The following is a 26707-nucleotide window of genomic DNA, read 5'->3' on the forward strand; positions in this document are numbered from 1 at the left end:
TAATTTGAGACCTGCATCAATTTGGCCTCTCCATCAAGGTTACACGCTGTGATACTATAACTGGAATACTGTTAAAAGAGTCGTTAAACCAAAATCAATAACTCGTTTTGTGACACGAATATGAATTATTGAATATAAATATTATAGAAACAAAAATAATGATTGGATTCAGATGTATTTCTGACTGTACAGGGCAACAGCAAGTCTATGCTTCTTCGGCTTCTCCTTCTTCCTCGTCAAACTCTCCCTCTTCCTCGGCTGTGGCGTCCTGGTACTGCTGGTACTCGGACACCAAATCGTTCATATTGGATTCGGCCTCAGTGAACTCCATCTCATCCATACCCTCGCCAGTGTACCAGTGAAGGAAAGCCTTGCGACGGAACATGGCTGTGAATTGCTCCGAGATACGTTTGAAGATCTCCTGAATGGCTGTGCTGTTACCAATGAAGGTGCCAGACATCTTGAGACCACGTGGCGGGATGTCACAAACGGCTGTTTTAACGTTGTTGGGGATCCATTCGACAAAGTAGCTGCTGTTTTTGTTTTGGACGTTGAGCATCTGTTCATCAACCTCCTTCATGGACATGCGACCTCGGAACATGGCAGCAACGGTCAAATATCGTCCGTGACGGGGATCACAGGCAGACATCATGTTCTTGGCATCGAACATCTGCTGGGTGAGTTCGGGCACAGTCAGGGCACGGTACTGCTGACTTCCTCTGGATGTGAGTGGAGCGAATCCGGGCATGAAGAAGTGGAGACGAGGGAAGGGTACCATGTTGACCGCCAATTTACGGAGATCAGCATTCAACTGTCCGGGGAATCGAAGACATGTTGTTACTCCGGACATGGTGGCGGACACTAGATGGTTGAGGTCACCGTAGGTGGGTGTAGTCAGTTTCAATGTCCTGAAGCAGATGTCGTAGAGGGCTTCGTTGTCAATACAGTAGGACTCGTCAGTGTTCTCAACCAGCTGATGTATAGACAATGTGGCGTTGTAAGGCTCAACAACTGTGTCCGACACCTGAAAAACGAAAATGTCACATCATTTAGGTTGGTTAGTTATGGCATATAGGAGACTCGAAAAAGAATGAATTGAATTTGTTTACAGGTCTCAAACTGGTTTACAAGTCTCAAACTGGTGTTTTAAAGCTGCACCTTTATAAACATACCTTTGGTGATGGCACAACGGAGAAGGTGTTCATGATCCTGTCGGGGTACTCCTCCCTGATCTTACTGATGAGGAGGGTGCCCATTCCAGACCCTGTGCCACCACCCAGGGAGTGGGTCAGCTGGAAGCCCTGCAGACAGTCACAGCTCTCCGCCTCTTTCCGGACAACATCCAACACGGAGTCTACCAGCTCGGCGCCCTCTGTGTAGTGACCCTTGGCCCAGTTGTTGCCAGCACCACTCTGACCGAAGACAAAGTTGTCTGGACGAAAGATTTGACCGAAAGGACCGGATCGGACAGAGTCCATGGTTCCGGGCTCCAGATCCACGAGGACAGCACGGGGAACATACTTGCCTCCTGAAACATTTAGCACCTTGGTTTTAGTTGTTGTTACATATGCATTATATGTACAGCCTGAACCGTATGCTTTCACTTTAGCTTACTTGTAGTGTAAAGTGTCTAGAATAGCTTTAGGTTCGTCGCCTATTTGTCTAGGTGTAGACTTAAAACGCTAAACCTTATTGAAAGGGATTGCCTCTTGGAGGAGTATTAGAGAGCAAACCGTCATTCTCAGAGTCTATTTCATTGAAATGTAGGTCATTAAGAAAATACAACTTCAACACAGAAGAGCTGTCTGTAGTCATGGCTATACTCGTATGCGAAAATAATACTTCTAACAATAACCAACCTGTAGCTTCATTGTAGTAGACGTTGATTCTCTCCAGTTGCAGGTCGGAGTCACCGTGGTAGGTACCGGTGGGGTCAATGCCGTGTTCATCAGAGATTACCTCCCAGAACTGAAATTAAAGAATACAGTTTATATCATAAACGTTTGAAATATTTCCCCCAAATGTAACGTCATCGCGAGGAATCTGCTAAGTATCTTATTTTTATTCATCTCGTTTTGTTGTAAATTAGACTTGATGGTTAACTGTTTTTTATTATTAAATGCAGTTTTGGTTATTTTTAAGTTAAATTGTCAAGGCTTACATGAAGTGGTTGCTGTCTTGTTTTGTACTGTCACTGTTTGTTGCGACAAGACAATGGCCGAGCATGTATTAAATATTGATTACGATTGTAGGCATCTTGTTTATCCATTTATTACTTTGATCATGAGTTTGTCCTGTTACTGGCTTTTCATTTGTCCTATTCGTAGTTTTTCATATAATTAATGCGGAAATAACAGTCGTCAAGTTCATTTTCATAGTCAATACCCTTACGGAATATTATTTTACCTTAGCACCGATCTGATTGCCGCACTGGCCAGCTTGCATATGGACGATCTCACGCATGTTGAATGTTGGAGGAAGGCACTTGGGTTGTAACTGACCATAACTTACTTACTTACTTATATTAGGAGATTTTACGTGCGCTTTCCGACTGGAGCGTATTTCGCACACGGATAACCATAACTACACGTGTTCTGTTTATATAACCCCCTGGTGTAATCTTGTTCCTGATTGGCTGGCTGTTGCCCTGCCTGTAACTACCAACATAGTCAATTGTTATCGTCATTGGTTAAGCTCCGGTTAAGCAGCATTATGTTCATTCAATTGAAGCTATTATGATATGTTACTGCGACGCTGTACATAATGTTCGTCTCATTTGCTGTTCATATTTTTCTATAATGTACACCGGCAGGTTATGTATGTATTTCATATTCGACAGATTTGAATTGAGAAACATTTTGACACATTATATTTGTTTACAAGTCAGATATACATTACACAATCAAAAGGATAACATAAGTGCAGATAACCTAAAAATGTTTTATTGTATGTAAGATTTAATGTGTGTAACATGTTCTTTTCAATCCTGTTCATGCATGTTACATCACAGTACACAAAATGGTTTAGATGTCAGTGTAATGTGTTTTGCAGGTTAATAAACATCACATACACACACGTATATCTAACCATACATACACATCTTACCATACATACACATGCATTCATAAATACATACATACATGTACGTACCCATACACAATCAATAGCCAAATATAAATATATATGTATATTGTTTAGATTCAAAATCTAACTCATTTCATTCCTTCTCACCGCCATTTATATATCAGCTTCTTCCACCCGCCAAAGGGTCATTAACAATGATCAGGCATTTTAGTTTTATTTGCTTTATTGATAGATACGTCGACCCTGAAAATCAGGAATGCTGCAGCTGAAAACCTGACTCCGTTGACTAGTAGAAAAACTGATTCAAATATATTTCGTTTTCTGCTTTCAAAGTAAAATGAATCAATTATAGAAGTAGAACGTCATTCCTTATGTCATTTCCTTGCCGTTTTACTGAGCATATATGTAATCACAAACGTAATCTTTCCCATGCGTCAGGCAATAAACACTTACTTTTTTTACAAACTGTTTAAGTTTTCAATTATCCATTCATATAATTTTCACCGCTATTTTGCTTTTTGTGCCCAATGGAATCTGTTTCGGCAGATAATTGGGCTTGGTTATTATCTGGCTTTGACGTTTTTCATTATATTGAACGCCTGGTGTCATTGCTGGTGTTGCAGTGTTTCCAACATCAGCTTTGCTTATGTGCTATCTCTTGTTAAAATGTCGTGGATCTTACTCTTACTCCGAACTTTGGTTTTCAGCTCAGGGAGAAATTCTTGAATTACACTGTCCTTGTCATCTCCAGGATTGTTGTGTATATCACGATAAGTTGTGATAAAAGTGTTGAATGTGTTGATTGTGGCCAACGTAAAGTAGTGTTTCGTCTGTTGATGATTGTAAATACTTGATTGTTACGAACGAAATTTTGTCCACCCTGGGTGTTAGCAACAAACCGAACATTTCCACGAACATTTGCCAATGATTGTGTGATCGGTACAACAAATCTATACACATGGCACACTAACTAATCAACATATGAATTTCCTTTGCGAAAATCATCTTAAAAGTGAAGACGAATACACGATGCCATTTAGAAAGTGGTCAAATGTAACAAATGTTATATTAGTGTGGGTTAGAATCCCGGATTTGACTCAACCCCAAAAGTACGAGAATCTGTACGTTACTGAGAAAGTGTTATCCGTAATATAGCATGTGTTACGTCTTAAAAGTGTTCATCTATCAGGTATCCACATGGCCCAACACGAATTGGGCAGTGTTGATGCTTACTTCACCTGCACATGTCCACTAAAAAGCAAAAATGCAGCGAGCTGTAGCTCTTAATCCCATATGACAACACCCAGGGTGAGGGCACAGTGATATTAACACACGGAGAGGTGTAGTTTTTCGTATTCTTCCAATTTGTATATCCTTTGGTTATCTTAAATTATAGCAACATTCACTCCATTGGGCCACTCAGTCTGTGTACACCACAATTGTCAGGGCCAATTATCAAGAACTGTGACACCAGCTCAAGCTACGATTAATGGGTCTGCCAATTGTTTGGATATCTTCCAACCAAAGGCAATATTCCCTATTAGTCATCACACTAATTATTAAAAATACCCGTTCGTTGGTATTGTCTGGGCCATTTACAGTGTTGATCACACATTACTCAATCACGGTGATGCACGTCTTCGTGGGGATCTGATCTCTGACAATTCTCAAGGGAAGGAATGTTGCCTTTGTTATTTTCTTTCCGTGGATACATGGATGATATCCCAGAATTTCGACTACTTCGCGACCTGAACTGCGCCACCCGGAAGCGTATTGTTCCTTTCATTGATAGAAAAGGGTCGTATCATCACGTTGATCAACCAAAATGAAATACAGTTTGGTCTTGGAAAGAATTATTGGCGTCCTAGAGGTCGCATCACTAATGGTGACGAAGACATGAAAAAGTCACTTGATATTCTGTGATTTTCGTTTGCACTATTTTGACTAGAAACACAAAGTAATGATTTTCCCCTGATTATTGCTTATCATATCGTGTTAAAGTATATGTGTGAAAGTCAATGTGTAAACCGCCTAAATAGTTCATTTGTTTTAATATTAATCTTAAAAACCCATCCATTAATTGTAAAATGATCACGAATGTAAAACCTTTTGATTGTTTGATTTCATCACCCAGAAAACGAAAGTCCAAACATGTTTATTTATATATACACAACATTTCCGTTATTTGCTAGGTTTTACTTTGAGGTTACACCTGTTATTGGATTTGAGGACAAAGTCATTGCTCATATTAGCTGATACTTCAAAGTAGAACTATAGGTTTATGGAGCATGCAACTGCCAGTATTCGCGTTGTCGCCAAACAGTTTTTCGTGATATCGGAAGAATAAAACAGACCATGGTCTAAAGAATCTTTTTTGAAAACAGTTTGACCATGTTCATGATATTTCGTATTCTCTTTGTTTTTACGCACGAGAACATGATAAAAAATATTTTATGGATAACAACGTCTTATTGTTTCCAATGACGTTTCAGGGCTAGTTATTGTCCTTTCACCAAGTGAATAACTTTTTATGGATAACAACCTTTTAGAAAATGTAAATGTTCGTTTAGAGTTCATTTTAAAAAAAAAAGATGAGGTGAGGTGAAATTTGGTTTGGCGTCGCGTTCTAGATAATGCTTGTTTCTAAAGTGGCACATGGCAGGTAATTGTATCTTCAATATTTTCGATTAACATGTTTTCTTTGACAAACCTCGCCCTAGTTATGTTGTAACATTTGTCAGGTTCCTACCCGTGCTTGTGGGTTTCGCCAAATTGGTAAACGCCTGAGCCCTGCATCACTTACGGTTTTCCGTTAAGGTGACACGTTGTGTTAATATAACTGGAATACTGTTAAAAGCGTCGTTAAACCCAAATCACTATATCTCACTTTTCGATACTCGTATGAATTGTTGAATATAAATAGAAACAAAATTGCTGATTGGATTCAGATTTATTTCTGACTGTACAGGGCAATAGCAAGTCTATGCTTCTTCTGCTTCTCCTTCTTCCTCGTCAAACTCTCCCTCTTCCTCGGCTGTGGCGTCCTGGTACTGTTGGTACTCGGACACCAAATCGTTCATATTGGATTCGGCCTCAGTGAACTCCATCTCATCCATACCCTCGCCAGTGTACCAGTGAAGGAAAGCCTTGCGACGGAACATGGCTGTGAACTGCTCGGAGATACGTTTGAAGATCTCCTGAATGGCTGTGCTGTTACCAATGAAGGTGCCAGACATCTTGAGACCACGTGGCGGGATGTCACAAACGGCTGTTTTAACGTTGTTGGGGATCCATTCGACAAAGTAGCTGCTGTTTTTGTTTTGGACGTTGAGCATCTGTTCATCAACCTCCTTCATGGACATACGACCTCGGAACATGGCAGCCACGGTCAGGTAACGTCCGTGACGGGGATCACAGGCAGACATCATGTTCTTGGCATCGAACATCTGCTGGGTGAGTTCGGGCACAGTCAGGGCACGGTACTGCTGACTTCCTCTGGATGTGAGTGGAGCGAATCCGGGCATGAAGAAGTGGAGACGAGGGAAGGGTACCATGTTGACCGCCAATTTACGGAGATCAGCATTCAACTGTCCGGGGAATCGAAGGCATGTTGTTACTCCGGACATGGTGGCTGACACCAGATGGTTGAGGTCACCGTAGGTGGGTGTGGTCAGCTTCAGAGTCCTGAAGCAGATGTCGTAGAGGGCCTCGTTGTCAATACAGTAGGACTCGTCAGTGTTCTCAACCAGCTGATGTATAGACAATGTGGCGTTGTATGGCTCAACAACTGTGTCCGACACCTGAAAAACAAAAATGTCACATCATTTAGGTTGGTTAGTTATGGCATAAAGGAGACTCGAAAAAGAATAAATTGACTTTGTTTATAGGTAAAAGTCTCCAATTGGTGTTTTAAAGCTACACCTAAAAAATCATTTACATTTTGGAAAGACCCTTCATGTGTGTTTTATCAACATACCTTTGGTGATGGCACAACGGAGAAGGTGTTCATTATCCTGTCGGGGTACTCCTCCCTGATCTTGCTGATGAGGAGAGTGCCCATGCCAGATCCTGTGCCGCCACCCAGGGAGTGGGTCAGCTGGAAGCCCTGCAGACAGTCACAGCTCTCCGCCTCCTTCCGGACAACATCCAACACGGAATCTACCAGCTCGGCGCCCTCTGTGTAGTGACCCTTGGCCCAGTTGTTGCCAGCACCACTCTGACCGAAGACAAAGTTGTCTGGACGGAAGATTTGACCGAAGGGACCGGATCGAACAGAATCCATGGTACCTGGCTCCAGATCCACGAGAACAGCACGGGGAACATACTTGCCTCCTGAAACATTTAGCACCTTGGTTTTAGTTGTTGTTACATATGCATTATATGTACAGCCTAAACCGTATGCTTTCACTTTAGCTTACTTGTGGTGCAAATTGTCTAGAATAGCGTTAGGTTTGTCGCCTATTTGTCTCGGAGTAGACTTAAAACGCATAACATTATTGAAAGTGATTGCCTCTTGGAGGAGTATTAGAGAGAAAACCGTCATTCTCAGAGTCGATTTCAGTGAAATGTAGGTTATTAAGAAAATACAACTTCAACACTGAAGAGCTATCTGTAGTCATGGCGATACTCATATGCGAAAAGAATACTTTTAAGAAAAACAAACCTGTAGCTTCATTGTAGTAGACGTTGATTCTCTCCAGTTGCAGGTCGGAGTCACCGTGGTAGGTACCGGTGGGGTCAATGCCGTGCTCATCAGAGATCACCTCCCAGAACTGAAATTAAAGAATACAGTTTATATCATAGACGTTTGAAATATTTCCGAAAAATTTAACATCATCGCGAGGAATCTGCTAAGTATCTTATTTTTATTTATCTCGTTTTGTTGTAAATTGGACTTGATGGTTAACTGTTTTTTATATTAAATGCAGTTTTGTTTATTTTAAAGTTAAATTGCCATGGCTTGCATGAAGTGGTTGCTGTCTTGTTTTGTACTGTCACTGCTTGTTGCGACAAGACAATGGCCGAGCATGTATTAAATATCTATTACGATTGTAGGCATCTTGTTTATCCATTTATTACTTTGAGTTTGTCCTGTTACTGGCTTTTCATTTGTCCTATTCGTAGTTTTTCATATAATTGATGCGAAAAGACAGACGTCAAGTTCATTTTCATAGTCAATACTGTTACGGAATATTAATTTACCTTAGCACCGATCTGATTGCCGCACTGGCCAGCTTGCATATGGACGATCTCACGCATGTTGAATGTTGGAGGAAGGCACTTGAGTTGTAACTGACCATAACTACACGGAGACTGTTTATATATCCCCGTGTTGTAATCTTGTTCCCGATTGGCTAGCTGTTGCCCTGCCTGTTACTATCAACATAGTCAATTGTTATCGTCAATGGTTAAGCTCCGGTTAAGCAGCATTATGTTCATTCAGCTGAAGCTATTATATGTTACTGCGACGCTGTACATATTTTTCGTCTCATTTGCTGTTCATATTTTTCTATAATGTACACCGGCAGGTTATGTATGTATTTCATATTCGAAAGATTTACATTTAGAAACATTTTGGCACATTATATTTGTTTACAAGTCAGTTTATACATCGCACAATCCAAAGGATAACACAAGTGCAGATAACCCAAAAATGTTTTATTGTATGTAAGATTTAATGTATGTAACATGTTCTTTTCAATCCTGTTTATGCATGTTACATCACAGTACAAAAAATGGTTAGATGTCACCGTAATGAATCTTTCAGGTTAATAAACATCATATACACACACGTATTTCAAACCATACATACACATCTAACCATACATACACGTACATTCATAAGTACATACATGTACGTATCCATTCACATAGTCATATGACCTTATTCAATAGCCAAATATAAACATATATGTATATTGTTTAGTTTCAGAATCTAAATGTTTTCATTCCCTCTCACCGCCATTAACATATGAGCGTCCCCCACCCGCCAAAAGGTCATTAACAATGATCAGTCGTTTTAGTTTTATATGCTTTATTACCTTATAAGCCGACCCTGAAAATCAGGAATGCTGAAAGCTTGAAATCAAGTTCTAAACTTTTTGTTACCATTGACTCAGTTGACTAGTAGAAAAACTGTTTATACATTGCACAGTCCAAAAGATAACACAAGTGCAGATAACCTAAAAATGTTTGATTGTATGTAAGATTTAATGTATTTAACATGCTCTTTTCAATCCTGTTTATGCATGTGACATCACAGTACACAAAATGGTTAGATGTCACTGCAGTGAGTTTTTCAGGTTAATAAACATCACATACACACACGTATATCTAACCATACATACACATCTATAGCTAACCATACATACACAACTTACCATTTATACACACACATTCATAAGTACAAACATGTACGTACCCATTCACATAGTCATATGACCTTATTCAATAGCCAAATATCAACATATATGTATATTGTTTAGTGTCAGAATCTAAATGTTTTTATTCCCTCTCACCGTCATCAACATATGAGCGTCCCCCACCCGCCAAAGGGTCATTAACAATGATCAGGCGTTTTAGTTATATTTTCTTTATTACCTTATACACCGACCCTGAAAATCAGGAATGCTGAAAGCTTGAAATCCAGTTCTAAACTTTTTATATACCATTGACTCCTTTGACAAGTAGAAAAACTGTTTCGTTTTCTGCTTTTAAAGTAAAATGAATCAATGATAGTAGTAGAACGTCATTCCTTATGTCATTTCCTTGCCGTTTTACTGAGCATATATGTAATCACAAACGTAATCTTTCCTATGCGCCTGGCAACAAACACTTCCGTTTTTTGTCCCAACTGTTTGAGTCTTCAATTATCCATTCATACATTTTCACCGCTATTTTGCTTTTTATGCCCAATGGAATCTGCTTTGGCAGATAATAAGGCTTGGTTATTATCTGGTTTTGACGTTTTTCATTAAATTGAACGCCTGGTGTCATTGTTGGTGTTGCAGTGTTTCCAACATTAGCTTTGCTTGTGTGCTATCTTTTGTTAAAATGTCGTGGATCTTCCTCTCACTCCGAACTGTGGTTTTCCCCTTAGGAAGAAATTCTTAAATTACAATGTCCTTGTCATCTCCAGGAGTGTTGTGTATATCACGATAAGTTGTGATAAAAGTGTTGAATGTGTTGATTGTGGCCAACGCACAGTGATGTTTCTTCTGTTGCTGATTGTAAATACATGATTGTTACGAACGGAATTTTGTCCACCCTGTGAGTTAGCAACAAACCGAACATTTACATGAACATCTGCAAATGATTGTACAACAATCTATACACATGGCACACTAACTAATCAACATATGAATTGCCTTTATTAAAATCATCTTAAAAGTGAAGACGAATACACAATGCCATTTAGAAAGTGGTCAAATGTAACAAATGATATATTTGGGATAACACCTTCTTAGTAAAGTAGATTCTCGTACTGTTTGGGTTGAGTCCCATCCCACACTGCCAGAGTGAGTCACCTAATCGCCAGCACACACAGTCAGCGATCTAACCCTGGCAGTGTGGGTTAGAATCCCGGATGGGACACAACCCAAAACGTTTGAGAATCTGAACGTTACTAATAAAGTGGTATCCCAAATATAACATGTGTTAAACCTTAAAAGTGTTCATCTATCAGGTACCCACATTAACCAATACTAATTGGGCAGTGCTGATGCTTACTTCTCCTGCACATGTCCGCAAACAAACAAAAATGCAGAGAGCTGTAGCTCTTAATCCCAAATAACAACACCCAGGGTGAGGGCACAGTGACGTCAACAAACGCAGTGGTGTAGTTTTCCATGTTCTTCCCATTTGTACATGCTTGGGTTATCTTAAAGTTTAGCAACATTCACTCTATTAGGCCAGTCAGTGTGTGTACACCAGCATCGTCAGGGCCAATTATCAAAAACTGTGACACCAGCTCAAGCTACGATTAACGGGTCTGCCAATTGTTTGGATATCTTCGAACCAAAGGTAATTAGTCATCACACTAATTATTAAATACCCGGTCGTCGGTATTGTCTGGGCCAATTACAGTGTTGATCACACATTATTCAATCACTGTTATGCACATCTTCGTGGGGATCTGATCTCTGACAATTCTCAAGGGAAGGAATGTTGCCTTTGTTATTTTCTTTCCGTGGATACCTGGATGATATCCCAGAATTTCGACCTGTGCTGGGACCTGTGCTGCGCCACCCGGAAGCGTATTTGTCCCTTTTATTGATAGAAAATGATCGTATCATCATGTTGATCAACTAAAATTGAATACAGTTTGGTCTTGGAAAGAATTGTTGGCGTCCTAGAGGTCGCATCAGTAATGGTGACGAAGTTATGAAAAGTCACTAGATATTCTGTGATTTTCGTTTGCACTTTTTTGACTAGAAACACAAAGTAATGATTTCCCCCTGATTAGTGCTTATCATATCGTGATTAAAGTATATGTGTGAAAGTCAATGTGTAAACCGCCTAAATAGTTCATTTGTTTTAATATTAATTTTAAAAACCCGTCCATTAATTGTAAAATGATAACGAATGTAAAACCTTTTGATGGTTTGATTTCATCACCCAGAAAACGAAAGTCCAAATATGTTTATTTATATATACACGACATTTCCGTTATTGGCTACGTTTTACTTTGAAGTTACACCTGTTATTGGATTTGAGGACAAGTCATTGCCCATATTAGCTGATACGTCAAAGTAGAACTATAGGTTTATGGAGCATGCAACTGCCAGTATTCGCGTTGTCGCCAAACAGTTTTTCGTGATATCGGAAGAATAAAACAGCCCATGGTCTAAAGAATCTCTTTGAAAACAGTTTGACATGATATTTCGTATTCTCTTTGTTTTTACGCACGAGAACATGATAAAAATCTTTTATGGATAACAACTTCTTATTGTTTCCAATGACGTTTCAGGGCTAGTTATTGTCCTTTCACCAAGTGAATAACTTATTATGGATAACAACCTTTTAGAAAATGTAAATGTTCGTTTAGAGTTCATTTAAAAAAAAAAAAGATGAGGTGAGGTGAGGTGAAATTGGGTTTGGCGTCGCGTTCTAGATAGTTCTTCATTCTAAAGTGGCACATGGCAGGTAATTGTATCTTCAATATTTTCGATTAACATGTTTTCTTTGACAAACCTCGCCCTAGTTATGTTGTAACATTTGTCAGGTCCCTACCCGTGCTTGTGGGTTTCGCCAATTTGGTAAACGTCTGAGCCCTGCATCACTTACGGTTTTCCGTTAAGGTGACACGTTGTGTTAATATAACTGGAATACTGTTAAAAGCGTCGTTAAACCCAAATCACTATATCTCACTTTTCGATACTGGTATGAACTGTTGAATATAGATAGAAACAAAATTGCTGATTGGATTCAGATTTATTTCTGACTGTACAGGGCAATAGCAAGTCTATGCTTCTTCGGCTTCTCCTTCTTCCTCGTCAAACTCTCCCTCTTCCTCGGCTGTGGCGTCCTGGTACTGTTGGTACTCGGACACCAAATCGTTCATATTGGATTCGGCCTCAGTGAACTCCATCTCATCCATACCCTCGCCAGTGTACCAGTGAAGGAAAGCCTTGCGACGGAACATGGCTGTGAATTGCTCCGAGATACGTTTGAAGATCTCCTGAATGGCTGTGCTGTTACCAATGAAGGTGCCAGACATCTTGAGACCACGTGGTGGGATGTCACAAACGGCTGTTTTAACGTTGTTGGGGATCCATTCGACAAAGTAGCTGCTGTTTTTGTTTTGGACGTTGAGCATCTGTTCATCAACCTCCTTCATGGACATACGACCTCGGAACATGGCAGCAACGGTCAAATATCGTCCGTGACGGGGATCACATGCAGACATCATGTTCTTGGCATCGAACATCTGCTGGGTGAGTTCGGGCACAGTCAGGGCACGGTACTGCTGACTTCCTCTGGATGTGAGTGGAGCGAATCCGGGCATGAAGAAGTGGAGACGAGGGAAGGGTACCATGTTGACAGCCAATTTACGGAGATCAGCATTCAACTGTCCAGGGAATCGAAGACATGTTGTTACTCCGGACATGGTGGCGGACACTAGATGGTTGAGGTCACCGTAGGTGGGTGTGGTCAGTTTCAATGTCCTGAAGCAGATGTCGTAGAGGGCCTCGTTGTCAATACAGTAGGACTCGTCAGTGTTCTCAACCAGCTGATGTATAGACAATGTGGCGTTGTATGGCTCAACAACTGTGTCCGACACCTGTAAAACGAAAATGTCACATCATTAAGGTTGGTTAGTTATGGCATAAAGGAGACTCGAAAAACAATGAATTGACTTTGTTTATAGGTAAAAGTCTCCAACTGGTATTTTACAGCTACACCTTTATAAACATACCTTTGGTGATGGCACAACGGAGAAGGTGTTCATGATCCTGTCGGGATACTCCTCCCTGATCTTGCTGATGAGGAGGGTGCCCATGCCAGACCCTGTGCCGCCACCCAGGGAGTGGGTCAGCTGGAAGCCCTGCAGACAGTCACAGCTCTCCGCCTCCTTCCGGACAACATCCAACACGGAATCTACCAGCTCGGCGCCCTCTGTGTAGTGACCTTTGGCCCAGTTGTTGCCAGCACCACTCTGACCGAAGACAAAGTTGTCTGGACGAAAGATTTGACCGAAAGGGCCGGATCGAACAGAGTCCATGGTTCCGGGCTCCAGATCCACGAGAACAGCACGGGGAACATACTTGCCTCCTGAAACATTTAGCACCTTGGTTTTAGTTGTTGTTACATATGCATTATATGTACAGCCTAAACCGTATGCTTTCACTTTAGCTTACTTGTACTGTAAATTGTCTAGAATAGCTTTAGGTTCGTCGCCTATTTGCCTCGGAGCAGACTTAAAACGTATAAAATAATTGAAAGGGATTGCCTTTTGGAGGAGTATTAGATGGAAAACCGTCATTCTCAGAGTCTATTTTAGTGAAATGTAGGTTATTAAGAAAATACAACTTCAACACTGAAGAGCTATCTGTAGTCCAGGCTATACTCGTATGCGAAAAAAATACTTCTAACAAAAACAAACCTGTAGCTTCATTGTAGTAGACGTTGATTCTCTCCAGTTGCAGGTCGGAGTCACCGTGGTAGGTACCGGTGGGGTCAATGCCGTGCTCATCAGAGATCACCTCCCAGAACTGAAATTAAAGAATACAGTTTATACCATAAACGTTTGAAATATTTCCCCAAAAATGTAACGTCATCGCGAGGAATCTGCGAAGTATCTTGTTTTTATTCATCTCGTTTTGTTGTAAATTAGACTTGATGGTTAACTGCTTTTTATATTAAATGCAGTTTTGGTTATTTTTAAGTTAAATTGTCAAGGCTTACATGAAGTGGTTGCTGTCTTGTTTTGTACTGTCACTGTTTGTTGCGACAAGACAATGGCCGAGCATGTATTAAATATCTATTACAATTGTAAGCATCTTGTTTATCTATTTATTACTTTGATCATGAGTTTGTCCTGTTACTGGCTTTTCATTTGTCCTATTCGTAGTTTTTCATATAATTGATGCGAAATGACAGACGTCAAATATATTTTCATAGTCAATACTGTTACGGAATATTAATTTACCTTAGCACCGATCTGATTGCCGCACTGGCCAGCTTGCATATGGACGATCTCACGCATGTTGAATGTTGGAGGAAGGCACTTGAGTTGTAACTGAACTACACGGGGACTGTTTATATAACCCTCTGGTGTAATCTTGTTCCTGATTGGCTGGCTGTTGCCCTGCCTGTAACTACCAACATAGTCAATTGTTATCGCCATTGGTTAAGCTCCGGTTAAGCAGCATTATGTTCATTCAACTGAAGCTATTATAATATGTTACTGCGACGCTGTACATATTTGTCGTCTCATTTGCTGTTCATATTTTTCTATGATGTACACCGGCAGGTTATGTATGTATTTCATATTCGAAAGATTAACATTTAGAAACATTTTGGCACATTATATTTGTTTACAAGTCAGTTTATACATTACACAATCCAAAGGATAACACAAGTGCAGATAACCCAAAAATGTTTTATTGTATGTAAGATTTAATGTATGTAACATGTTCTTTTCAATCCTGTTTATGCATGTTACATCACAGTACACAAAATGGTTTAGATGTCAGTGTAATGTGTTTTGCAGGTTAATAAACATCACATACACACACGTATATCTAACCATACATACACATCTTACCATACATACACATGCATTCATAAATACATACATACATGTACGTACCCATACACAATCAATAGCCAAATATAAATATATATGTATATTGTTTAGATTCAAAATCTAACTCTTTTCATTCCCTCTCACCGCCATTTATATATCAGCTTCTTCCACCCGCCAAAGGGTCATTAACAATGATCAGACGTTTTAGTTTTATTTGCTTTATTAATAGATACGTCGACCCTGAAAATCAGGAATGCTGAAAACCTGACTCCGTTGAATAGTAGAAAAACATTTTCAAATATATTTCGTTTTCTGCTTTCAAAGTAAAATGAATCAATGATAGAAGTGGAACGTCATTCCTTACCCTTTTACTGAGCATATATGTAATCACAAACGTAATCTTTCCATGCGTCACGCAACAAACACTTTCTTTTTTTACACACTTTTTGAGTTTTCAATTATCCATTCATATAATTTTCACCGCTATTTTGCTTTTTATGCCCAATGGAATCTGTTTCGGCAGATAATTGGGCTTGGTTATTCTCTGACGTTGACGGTTTTCATTATTTTAAAAGGCCTGGTGTCATTGCTGGTGTTGCAGTGTTTCAAACATCACCTTTGCTTGTGTGCTAGGTTTTGTTAAAATGTAGTGCATCTTGCTGATTAGATAATATCTCATTGGTAATGAAAATGCTGTTGTTGGTGGAGTGAGTATGATTCTACGCCGCTGTTATCACGGCAGGTTTGCCAGAAATGGGCTTCACACATTGTGCCAATATTGGGAATCGAACCCGGGCCAACGTAAAGTGGTGTTTCGTCTGTTGATGATTGTAAATACTTGATTGTTACGAACGAAATTTTGTCCACCCTGGGAGTTAGCAACAAACCGAACATTTCAATGAACATTTGCCAATGATTGTGTGATCGGTACAACAAATCTATACACATGGCACACTAACTAATCAACATAATTATGAATTTCCTTTACGAAAATCATCTTAAAAGTGAATACGAATACACAATGCCATTTAGAAAGTGGTCAAATGTAACAAATGTTATATTAGTGTGGGTTAGAATCCCGGATTTGACTCAACCCCAAAAGTACGAGAATCTGTACGTTACTAAGAAAGTGTTATCCCAAATATAACATGTGTAACGTTTTAAAAGTGTTCATCTATCAGGTATCCACATGGGCCAACACTAATTGGGCAATGTTGATGCTTACTTCACCTGCACATGTCCGCTAAAAAGCAAACATGCAGCGAGCTGTAGCTCTTAATCCCATATGACAACACAAAGGGTGAGGGCACAGTGACATTAACACACGGAGAGGTGTAGTTTTTCGTATTCTTCCAATTTGTATATGCTTGGGTTATCTTAAAGTATAGCAACATTCACTCTATTGGGCCACTCAGTCTGTGTACACCAGCATCGTCAGGGCCAATTATCAAAAACTGTGACACCAGCTCAAGCTACGATTAACGGGTCTGCCAATTGTTTGGATATCTTCGAACCAAAGGTAATATTCCCTATTAGTCATCACACTAATTATTAAGTGCCCGGTCGTCGGTATTGTCTGGGCCATTTACAGTGTTGATCACACATTATTCAATCACTGTGATGCACGTCTTCGTGGGGATCTGATCTCTGACAATTCTCAAGGGAAGGAATGTTGCCTTTGTTATTTTCTTTCCGTGGATACCTGGATGATATCCCAGAATTTCGACTACTTCGCGACCTGTGCTGCGCCACCCGGAAGCGTATTTGTCCCTTTTATTGATAGAAAATGGTCGTATCATCATCTTGATCGATTAAAATGAAATACAGTTTGGTCTTGGAAAGAATTATTGGCGTCCTAGAGGTCGCATCAGTAATGGTGACGAAGTTATGAAAAGTCACTTGATATTCTGTGATTTTCGTTTGCACTTTTTTGACTAGAAACACAAAGTAATGATTTCCCCCTGATTAGTGCTGATCATATCGTGTTAAAGTATATGTGTGAAAGTCAATGTGTAAACCGCCTAAATAGTTCATTTGTTTTAATATTAATCTTAAAACCCCATCCATTAATTGTAAAATGATCACGAATGTAAAACCTTTTGATTGTTTGATTTCATCACCCAGAAAACGAAAGTCCAAATATGTTTATTTATATATACACGACATTTCCGTTATTGGCTACGTTTTACTTTGAGGTTACACCTGTTATTAGATTTGAGGACAAGTCATGGCCCATATTAGCTGATACTTCAAAGTAGAACTATAGGTTTATGGAGCATGCAACTGCCAGTATTCGCGTTGTCGCCAAACAGTTTTTCGTGATATCGGAAGAATAAAACAGACCATGGTCTAAAGAATCTCTTTGAAAACAGTTTGACCATGTTCATGATATTTCGTATTCTCTTTGTATTTACGCACGAGAACATGATAAAAATCTTTTATGGATAACAACTTCTTATTGTTTCCAATGACGTTTCAGGGCTAGTTATTGTCCTTTCACCAAGTGAATAACTTATTGTGGATAACAACCTTTTTCGAAAATGTAAATGTTCGTTTAGAGTTCATTTAAAAAAAAAAAAGATGAGGTGAGGTGAGGTGAAATTGGGTTTGGCGTCGCGTTCTAGATAGTTCTTGATTCTAAAGTGGCACATGGCAGGTAATTGTATCTTCAATATTTTCGATTAACATGTTTTCTTTGACAAACCTCGCCCTAGTTATGTTGTAACATTTGTCAGGTCCCTACCCGTGCTTGTGGGTTTCGCCAAATTGGTAAACGTCTGAGCCCTGCATCACTTACGGTTTTCCGTTAAGGTGACACGTTGTGTTAATATAACTGGAATACTGTTAAAAGCGTCGTTAAACCCAAATCACTATAACTCACTTTTCGATACTGGTATGAACTGTTGAATATAAATAGAAACAAAATTGCTGATTGGATTCAGATTTATTTCTGACTGTACAGGGCAATAGCAAGTCTATGCTTCTTCTGCTTCTCCTTCTTCCTCGTCAAACTCTCCCTCTTCCTCGGCTGTGGCGTCCTGGTACTGTTGGTACTCGGACACCAAATCGTTCATATTGGATTCGGCCTCAGTGAACTCCATCTCATCCATACCCTCGCCAGTGTACCAGTGAAGGAAAGCCTTGCGACGGAACATGGCTGTGAATTGCTCCGAGATACGTTTGAAGATCTCCTGAATGGCTGTGCTGTTACCAATGAAGGTGCCAGACATCTTGAGACCACGTGGCGGGATGTCACAAACGGCTGTTTTAACGTTGTTGGGGATCCATTCGACAAAGTAGCTGCTGTTTTTGTTTTGGACGTTGAGCATCTGTTCATCAACCTCCTTCATGGACATGCGACCTCGGAACATGGCAGCAACGGTCAAATATCGTCCGTGACGGGGATCACAGGCAGACATCATGTTCTTGGCATCGAACATCTGCTGGGTGAGTTCGGGCACAGTCAGGGCACGGTACTGCTGACTTCCTCTGGATGTGAGTGGAGCGAATCCGGGCATGAAGAAGTGGAGACGAGGGAAGGGTACCATGTTGACAGCCAATTTACGGAGATCAGCATTCAACTGTCCGGGGAATCGAAGACATGTTGTTACTCCGGACATGGTGGCGGACACTAGATGGTTGAGGTCACCGTAGGTGGGTGTGGTCAGTTTCAATGTCCTGAAGCAGATGTCGTAGAGGGCCTCGTTGTCAATACAGTAGGACTCGTCAGTGTTCTCAACAAGCTGATGTATAGACAATGTGGCGTTGTATGGCTCAACAACTGTGTCCGACACCTGTAAAACGAAAATGTCACATCATTTAGGTTGGTTAGTTATGGCATAAAGGAGACTCGAAAAACAATGAATTGAATTTGTTTATAGGTAAAAGTCTCCAACTGGTATTTTACAGCTACATCTTTATAAACGTACCTTTGGTGATGGCACAACGGAGAAGGTGTTCATGATCCTGTCGGGATACTCCTCCCTGATCTTGCTGATGAGGAGGGTGCCCATGCCAGACCCTGTGCCGCCACCCAGGGAGTGGGTCAGCTGGAAGCCCTGCAGACAGTCACAGCTCTCCGCCTCCTTCCGGACAACATCCAACACGGAGTCTACCAGCTCGGCGCCCTCTGTGTAGTGACCCTTGGCCCAGTTGTTGCCAGCACCGCTCTGACCGAAGACAAAGTTGTCTGGACGAAAGATTTGACCGAAAGGACCGGATCGAACAGAGTCCATGGTTCCGGGCTCCAGATCCACGAGAACAGCACGGGGAACATACTTGCCTCCTGAAACATTTAGCACCTTGGTTTTAGTTGTTGTTACATATGCATTATATGTACAGCCTAAACCGTATGCTTTCACTTTAGCTTACTTGTACTGTAAATTGTCTAGAATAGCTTTAGGTTTGTCGCCTATTTGCCTCGGAGCAGACTTAAAACGTATAAAATAATTGAAAGGGATTGCCTTTTGGAGGAGTATTAGATGGAAAACCGTCATTCTCAGAGTCGATTTCAGTGAAATGTAGGTTATTAAGAAAATACAACTTCAACACTGAAGAGATCTGTAGTCATGGCTATACTCGTATGCGAAAAAAATACTTCTAACAAAAACAAACCTGTAGCTTCATTGTAGTAGACGTTGATTCTCTCCAGTTGCAGGTCGGAGTCACCGTGGTAGGTACCGGTGGGGTCAATGCCGTGCTCATCAGAGATCACCTCCCAGAACTGAAATTAAAGAATACAGTTTATATCATAAACGTTTGAAATATTTCCCCAAAAATGTAACGTCATCGCGAGGAATCTGCGAAGTATCTTGTTTTTATTCATCTCGTTTTGTTGTAAATTAGACTTGATGGTTAACTGCTTTTTATATTAAATGCAGTTTTGGTTATTTTTAAGTTAAATTGTCAAGGCTTACATGAAGTGGTTGCTGTCTTGTTTTGTACTGTCACTGTTTGTTGCGACAAGACAATGGCCGAGCATGTATTAAATATATATTACGATTGTAAGCATCTTGTTTATCCATTTATTACTTTGATCATGAGTTTGTCCTGTTACTGGCTTTTCATTTGTCCTATTCGTAGTTTTTCATATAATTGATGCGAAATGACAGACGTCAAATATATTTTCATAGTCAATACTGTTACGGAATATTAATTTACCTTAGCACCGATCTGATTGCCGCACTGGCCAGCTTGCATATGGACGATCTCACGCATGTTGAATGTTGGAGGAAGGCACTTGAGTTGTAACTGAACTACACGGGGACTGTTTATATAACCCTCTGGTGTAATCTTGTTCCTGATTGGCTGGCTGTTGCCCTGCCTGTAACTACCAACATAGTCAATTGTTATCGCCATTGGTTAAGCTCCGGTTAAGCAGCATTATGTTCATTCAACTGAAGCTATTATAATATGTTACTGCGACGCTGTACATATTTGTCGTTTCATTTGCTGTTCATATTTTTCTATAATGTACACCGGCAGGTTATGTATGTATTTCATATTCGAAAGATTTACATTTAGAAACATTTTGGCACATTATATTTGTTTACAAGTCAGTTTATACATTACACAATCCAAAGGATAACACAAGTGCAGATAACCCAAAAATGTTTTATTGTATGTAAGATTTAATGTATGTAACATGTTCTTTTCAATCCTGTTTATGCATGTTACATCACAGTATACAAAATCATTTAGATGTCAGTGTAATGTGTTTTGCAGGTTAATAAACATCACATACACACACGTATATCTAACCATACATACACATCTTACCATACATACACATGCATTCATAAATACATACATACATGTACGTACCCATACACAATCAATAGCCAAATATAAATATATATGTATATTGATTAGATTCAAAATCTAACTCTTTTCATTCCCTCTCACCGCCATTTATATATCAGCTTCTTCCACCCGCCAAAGGGTCATTAACAATGATCAGACGTTTTAGTTTTATTTGCTTTATTAATAGATACGTCGACCCTGAAAATCAGGAATGCTGAAAACTTGACTCCGTTGAATAGTAGAAAAACATTTTCAAATATATTTCGTTTTCTGCTTTCAAAGTAAAATGAATCAATGATAGAAGTGGAACGTCATTCCTTACCCTTTTACTGAGCATATATGTAATCACAAACGTAATCTTTCCATGCGTCACGCAACAAACACTTTCTTTTTTTACACACTTTTTGAGTTTTCAATTATCCATTCATATAATTTTCACCGCTATTTTGCTTTTTATGCCCAATGGAATCTGTTTCGGCAGATAATTGGGCTTGGTTATTCTCTGACGTTGACGGTTTTCATTATTTTAAAAAAGCCTGGTGTCATTGCTGGTGTTGCAGTGTTTCAAACATCACCTTTGCTTGTGTGCTAGGTTTTGTTAAAATGTAGTGGATCTTGCTGATTAGATAATATCTCATTGGTAATGAAAATGCTGTTGTTGGTGGAGTGAGTATGATTCTACGCCGCTGTTATCACGACAGGTTTGCCAGAAATGGGCTTCACACATTGTGCCAATATTGGGAATCGAACCCGGGCCAACGTAAAGTGGTGTTTCGTCTGTTGATGATTGTAAATACTTGATTGTTACGAACGAAATTTTGTCCACCCAACAAACCGAACATTTCAATGAACATTTGCCAATGATTGTGTGATCGGTACAACAAATCTATACACGTGGCACACTAACTAATCAACATAATTATGAATTTCCTTTACGAAAATCATCTTAAAAGTGAATACGAATACACAATGCCATTTAGAAAGTGGTCAAATGTAACAAATGTTATATTAGTGTGGGTTAGAATCCCGGATTTGACTCAACCCCAAAAGTACGAGAATCTGTACGTTACTAAGAAAGTGTTATCCCAAATATAACATGTGTAACGTTTTAAAAGTGTTCATCTATCAGGTATCCACATGGGCCAACACTAATTGGGCAATGTTGATGCTTACTTCACCTGCACATGTCCGCTAAAAAGCAAACATGCAGCGAGCTGTAGCTCTTAATCCCATTTGACAACACAAAGGGTGAGGGCACAGTGACATTAACACACGGAGAGGTGTAGTTTTTCGTATTCTTCCAATTTGTATATGCTTGGGTTATCTTAAAGTATAGCAACATTCACTCTATTGGGCCACTCAGTCTGTGTACACCAGCATCGTCAGGGCCAATTATCAAGAACTGTGACACCAGCTCAAGCTACGATTAACGGGTCTGCCAATTGTTTGGATATCTTCGAACCAAAGGTAATATTCCCCATTAGTCATCACACTAATTATTAAGTGCCCGGTCGTCGGTATTGTCTGGGCCATTTACAGTGTTGATCACACATAATTCAATCACGGTGATGCACGTCTTCGTGGGGATCTGATCTCTGACAATTCTCAAGGGAAGGAATGTTGCCTTTGTTATTTTCTTTCCGTGGATACCTGGATGATATCCCAGAATTTCGACCTGTGCTGCGACCTGTGCTGCGCCACCGGAAGCGTATTTGTCCCTTTTATTGATAGAAAATGGTCGTATCATCACGTTGATCAACTAAAATGAAATACAGTTTGGTCTTGGAAAGAATTATTGGCGTCCTGAACAGAACAGAAGAGAAGTTTAATGCTCGTAAGAAAATCACACAGAGTGTCCTAGAGGTCGCATCAGTAATGGTGACGAAGTTATGAAAAGTCACTTGATATTCTGTGATTTTCGTTTGCACTTTTTTGACTAGAAACACAAAGTAATGATTTCCCCCTGATTAGTGCTTATCATATCGTGTTAAAGCATATGTGTGAAAGTCAATGTGTAAACCGCCTAAATAGTTCATTTGTTTTAATAATAATCTTAAAACCCCGTCCATTACTTGTAAAATGATAACGAATGTAAAACCTTTTGATGGTTTGATTTCATCACCCAGAAAACGAAAGTCAAGATATATTTATTTATTTATTTATATATACACAACATTTCCGTTATTTGCTAGGTTTTACTTTGAAGTTACACCTGTTATTGGATTTGAGGACAAGTCATGGCCCATATTAGCTGATACTTCAAAGTAGAACTATAGGTTTATGGAGCATGCAACTGCCAGTATTCGCGTTGTCGCCAAACAGTTTTTCGTGATATCGGAAGAATAAAACAGACCATGGTCTAAAGAATCTTTTTGAAAACAGTTTGACCATGTTCATGATATTTCGTATTCTCTTTGTTTTTACGCACGAGAAAATGATAAAAAAAATTATGGATAACAACTTCTTATTGTTTCCAATGACGTTTCAGGGCTAGTTATTGTCCTTTCACCAAGTGAATAACTTATTATGGATAACAACCTTTTAGAAAATGTAAATGGTCGTTTAGAGTTCATTTAAAAAAAAAAGATGAGGTGAGGTGAGGTGAAATTGGGTTTGGCGTCGCGTTCAATATAATTCTTGTTTCTAAAGTGGCACATGGCAGGTAATTATCTTCAATATTTTCGATTAACATGTTTTCTTTGACAAACCTCGCCCTAGTTATGTTGTAACATTTGTCAGGTCCCTACCCGTGCTTGTGGGTTTCGCCAAATTGGTAAACGCCTGAGCCCTGCATCACTTACGGTTTTCCGTTAAGGTGACACGTTGTGTTAATATAACTGGAATACTGTTAAAAGCGTCGTTAAACCCAAATCACTATATCTCACTTTTCGATACTGGTATGAACTGTTGAATATAAATAGAAACAAAATTGCTGATTGGATTCAGATTTATTTCTGACTGTACAGGGCAATAGCAAGTCTATGCTTCTTCGGCTTCTCCTTCTTCCTCGTCAAACTCTCCCTCTTCCTCGGCTGTGGCGTCCTGGTACTGTTGGTACTCGGACACCAAATCGTTCATATTGGATTCGGCCTCAGTGAATTCCATCTCATCCATACCCTCGCCAGTGTACCAGTGAAGGAAAGCCTTGCGACGGAACATGGCTGTGAATTGCTCCGAGATACGTTTGAAGATCTCCTGAATGGCTGTGCTGTTACCAATGAAGGTGCCAGACATCTTGAGACCACGTGGTGGGATGTCACAAACGGCTGTTTTAACGTTGTTGGGGATCCATTCGACAAAGTAGCTGCTGTTTTTGTTTTGGACGTTGAGCATCTGTTCATCAACCTCCTTCATGGACATACGACCTCGGAACATGGCAGCCACGGTCAGGTAACGTCCGTGACGGGGATCACAGGCAGACATCATGTTCTTGGCATCGAACATCTGCTGGGTGAGTTCGGGAACAGTCAGGGCACGGTACTGCTGGCTTCCTCTGGATGTGAGTGGAGCGAATCCGGGCATGAAGAAGTGGAGACGAGGGAAGGGCACCATGTTGACAGCCAATTTACGGAGATCGGCATTCAACTGTCCGGGGAATCGAAGACATGTTGTTACTCCAGACATGGTGGCGGACACCAGATGGTTGAGGTCACCGTAGGTGGGTGTGGTCAGCTTTAGAGTCCTGAAGCAGATGTCGTAGAGGGCCTCGTTGTCAATACAGTAGGACTCGTCAGTGTTTTCAACTAGCTGATGTACAGACAAGGTAGCGTTGTATGGCTCAACAACTGTGTCCGACACCTGGTAAAGAGAAAATATCACATTATTCAGACTTGTCAGTTATGGTATATAGGAAAATAGAAAAATAATATATTGACTTTGTTGTTAGGTAAAAGTCTCCAACTGGTATTTTAAAGCTACACCGAAAGCATCATTTACATTTTAGAAAGCGCTTTCAAATGTGTTCTATCAACATACCTTTGGTGATGGCACAACGGAGAAGGTGTTCATGATCCTGTCGGGGTATTCCTCCCTGATCTTGCTGATGAGGAGGGTGCCCATGCCAGACCCTGTGCCGCCACCCAGGGAGTGGGTCAGCTGGAAGCCCTGCAGACAGTCACAGCTCTCCGCCTCCTTCCGGACAACATCCAACACGGAATCTACCAGTTCGGCGCCCTCTGTGTAGTGACCCTTGGCCCAGTTGTTGCCAGCACCGCTCTGACCGAAGACAAAGTTGTCTGGACGAAAGATTTGACCGAAGGGACCGGATCGAACAGAGTCCATGGTTCCGGGCTCCAGATCCACGAGAACAGCACGGGGAACATACTTGCCTCCTGGAAAATTTAGCTACGTTTTAGAAAATGTGTTACATATGTACAATATGTACAACGTGAACCTTATTCTCTCACCTAATTACAGTGTAAACTGTATACGATCACGTTATGTACGTCGAGCTTTTGTCTCGGGGTAGACTTAAAACGCATAACGAAATTGAAAGTGATTGCCTCTTGAAGAAGTACTGGAGAGAAACCCCTTATTCGCTATTTCAGTGAAATGTAGGTTATTGAGAAAAAACAACATCAATACTGAAAAGGTACATATGGTCCTGGCAATACTCATAAATGTTATGCAAAAAGAATCATTCTCAAAACAAACCTGTAGCTTCATTATAGTAGACGTTGATTCTCTCCAGTTGCAGGTCGGAGTCACCGTGGTAGGTGCCGGTGGGGTCAATGCCGTGCTCATCAGAGACCACCTCCCAGAACTGGAGTCAAAGAATACAGTATATATCATATACGTTTGAAATGTTTCTCCAAAACTCATGTAGCAGAGAGCAAAAACGTTCTGTCTCGTTTTGTTGAAACTCAGACCTGACTATTGGTTAACTGCTTGGTTGATGAAATGCAGTTTGTTTAGTTTTGTTTCACAATTAACATGCCAAGGCTTGCATGAGGGTTTGATTTCTTGATTTTCACCGCCATTAATTGTTAATGCAAAACAATAACCGAGCATGTATTAAATATCGATAACGATTGTACGCTTCTTGTGTGTGTATTCATTTGTCCTTTTGCTGGATTTTCATTTCATTGCATGCAAAAACAAAACAACATAGTATGATGTACACCCCTGTGAGTGTTTGTGTGTGTGTGTGTGTGTGTGTGTGTGTGTGTGTGTGTGTGTGTGTGTGTGTGTGTGTGTGTGTGTGTGTCTGTGTGTTTGTGTGTGTGTCTGTGTTGGTCTGTGTGTGTTAAATGCAGTTTGTTTAGTTTTATTTTATAATTTAATTGCCAAGGCTTTCAGGGAGAGGATGTTGTCTTGTTTTTCACCATCATTATATAGTTGTTAAGGCAAGACGATGGCCGAGCCGAGGTATTCTATTTATCCTGTTAATGAAATGACATGCATCAAATATATTTTTATATTCAATGCTTTTACGGAATATGTATTACCTTAGCACCGATCTGGTTGCCGCACTGGCCAGCTTGCATATGGACGATCTCACGCATATTGAATGTTGGAAGGAAGGAGGCGGTAAATCCTTACTCCTGTTGAATACAAGTTGGGCACTTGAGT

At 40.2% G+C, this 26707-nt stretch overlaps 4 protein-coding genes across 6 annotated transcripts; all 4 read right to left on the reverse strand.

The window, feature by feature from the left end:
* Nucleotides 1–166: 166 nt before the first annotated feature.
* LOC124142785 (tubulin beta chain-like) lies at nt 167–2523 on the reverse strand. The gene is made up of 4 exons (XM_046511444.2): nt 2407–2523; nt 1860–1968; nt 1173–1528; nt 167–1024 (listed from the first exon to the last, which is right to left on the reverse strand). Exons 1-4 carry the CDS (start codon nt 2461–2463, stop codon nt 206–208), a joined length of 1341 nt encoding a protein of 446 aa, XP_046367400.1. The 5' UTR covers nt 2464–2523; the 3' UTR covers nt 167–205.
* Nucleotides 2524–6018: 3495 nt separating this feature from the next.
* LOC124142788 (tubulin beta chain-like) lies at nt 6019–8376 on the reverse strand. The gene is made up of 4 exons (XM_046511447.2): nt 8287–8376; nt 7748–7856; nt 7061–7416; nt 6019–6884 (listed from the first exon to the last, which is right to left on the reverse strand). The coding sequence occupies exons 1-4, from the start codon at nt 8341–8343 to the stop codon at nt 6066–6068; spliced, it is 1341 nt and encodes a 446-aa protein (XP_046367403.1). The 5' UTR covers nt 8344–8376; the 3' UTR covers nt 6019–6065.
* A 4125-nt stretch (nt 8377–12501) lies between these two features.
* Nucleotides 12502–14819, reverse strand: LOC124142786 (tubulin beta chain-like). The gene is made up of 4 exons (XM_046511445.1): nt 14735–14819; nt 14189–14297; nt 13502–13857; nt 12502–13366 (listed from the first exon to the last, which is right to left on the reverse strand). The coding sequence occupies exons 1-4, from the start codon at nt 14789–14791 to the stop codon at nt 12548–12550; spliced, it is 1341 nt and encodes a 446-aa protein (XP_046367401.1). The 5' UTR covers nt 14792–14819; the 3' UTR covers nt 12502–12547.
* A 3443-nt stretch (nt 14820–18262) lies between these two features.
* On the reverse strand, nt 18263–26707 carry LOC124142789 (tubulin beta chain-like). 3 transcript variants are annotated; one of them, XM_046511450.2, is made up of 4 exons: nt 26584–26707; nt 19949–20057; nt 19264–19619; nt 18263–19128 (listed from the first exon to the last, which is right to left on the reverse strand). In XM_046511450.2, exons 1-4 carry the CDS (start codon nt 26638–26640, stop codon nt 18310–18312), a joined length of 1341 nt encoding a protein of 446 aa, XP_046367406.1. In that variant the 5' UTR covers nt 26641–26707; the 3' UTR covers nt 18263–18309. The 3 variants fall into 3 exon arrangements, with proteins under 3 accessions (XP_046367406.1, XP_046367404.1, XP_046367405.1); XM_046511448.2 differs by lacking the exon at nt 26584–26707 and adding an exon at nt 20495–20569; XM_046511449.2 differs by lacking the exons at nt 18263–19128; nt 19264–19619; nt 19949–20057 and adding exons at nt 24070–24934; nt 25112–25467; nt 25790–25898 and having other exon boundaries at nt 26584–26699.

The sequence above is a fragment of the Haliotis rufescens genome, unplaced genomic scaffold (assembly GCF_023055435.1).
Source record: "Haliotis rufescens isolate VD_foot unplaced genomic scaffold, xgHalRufe1.0.p SCAF_59, whole genome shotgun sequence".
Lineage (NCBI taxonomy): Eukaryota > Metazoa > Mollusca > Gastropoda > Lepetellida > Haliotidae > Haliotis > Haliotis rufescens.

What these genes read in the sequence shown, in the direction of transcription:
- LOC124142786 (XM_046511445.1), bottom strand. Translation starts at nt 14,791, where the DNA reads ATGCGTGAGATCGTCCATATGCAAGCTGGCCAGTGCGGCAATCAGATC. An exon ending in GCAATCAGATCGGTGCTAAG is followed by an intron (nt 14,298 to 14,734) that starts GTAAATTAATAT and finishes CTTTAATTTCAG; the next exon opens with TTCTGGGAGGTGATCTCTGA. An exon ending in CCGTTGTGCCATCACCAAAG is followed by an intron (nt 13,367 to 13,501) that starts GTATGTTTATAA and finishes TTCGTTTTACAG; the next exon opens with GTGTCGGACACAGTTGTTGA.
- LOC124142789 (XM_046511450.2), bottom strand. Translation starts at nt 26,640, where the DNA reads ATGCGTGAGATCGTCCATATGCAAGCTGGCCAGTGCGGCAACCAGATC. An exon ending in GCAACCAGATCGGTGCTAAG is followed by an intron (nt 20,058 to 26,583) that starts GTAATACATATT and finishes CTTTAATTTCAG; the next exon opens with TTCTGGGAGGTGATCTCTGA. An exon ending in CCGTTGTGCCATCACCAAAG is followed by an intron (nt 19,129 to 19,263) that starts GTACGTTTATAA and finishes TTCGTTTTACAG; the next exon opens with GTGTCGGACACAGTTGTTGA.
- LOC124142785 (XM_046511444.2), bottom strand. Translation starts at nt 2,463, where the DNA reads ATGCGTGAGATCGTCCATATGCAAGCTGGCCAGTGCGGCAATCAGATC. An exon ending in GCAATCAGATCGGTGCTAAG is followed by an intron (nt 1,969 to 2,406) that starts GTAAAATAATAT and finishes CTTTAATTTCAG; the next exon opens with TTCTGGGAGGTAATCTCTGA. An exon ending in CCGTTGTGCCATCACCAAAG is followed by an intron (nt 1,025 to 1,172) that starts GTATGTTTATAA and finishes TTCGTTTTTCAG; the next exon opens with GTGTCGGACACAGTTGTTGA.
- LOC124142788 (XM_046511447.2), bottom strand. Translation starts at nt 8,343, where the DNA reads ATGCGTGAGATCGTCCATATGCAAGCTGGCCAGTGCGGCAATCAGATC. An exon ending in GCAATCAGATCGGTGCTAAG is followed by an intron (nt 7,857 to 8,286) that starts GTAAATTAATAT and finishes CTTTAATTTCAG; the next exon opens with TTCTGGGAGGTGATCTCTGA. An exon ending in CCGTTGTGCCATCACCAAAG is followed by an intron (nt 6,885 to 7,060) that starts GTATGTTGATAA and finishes TTTGTTTTTCAG; the next exon opens with GTGTCGGACACAGTTGTTGA.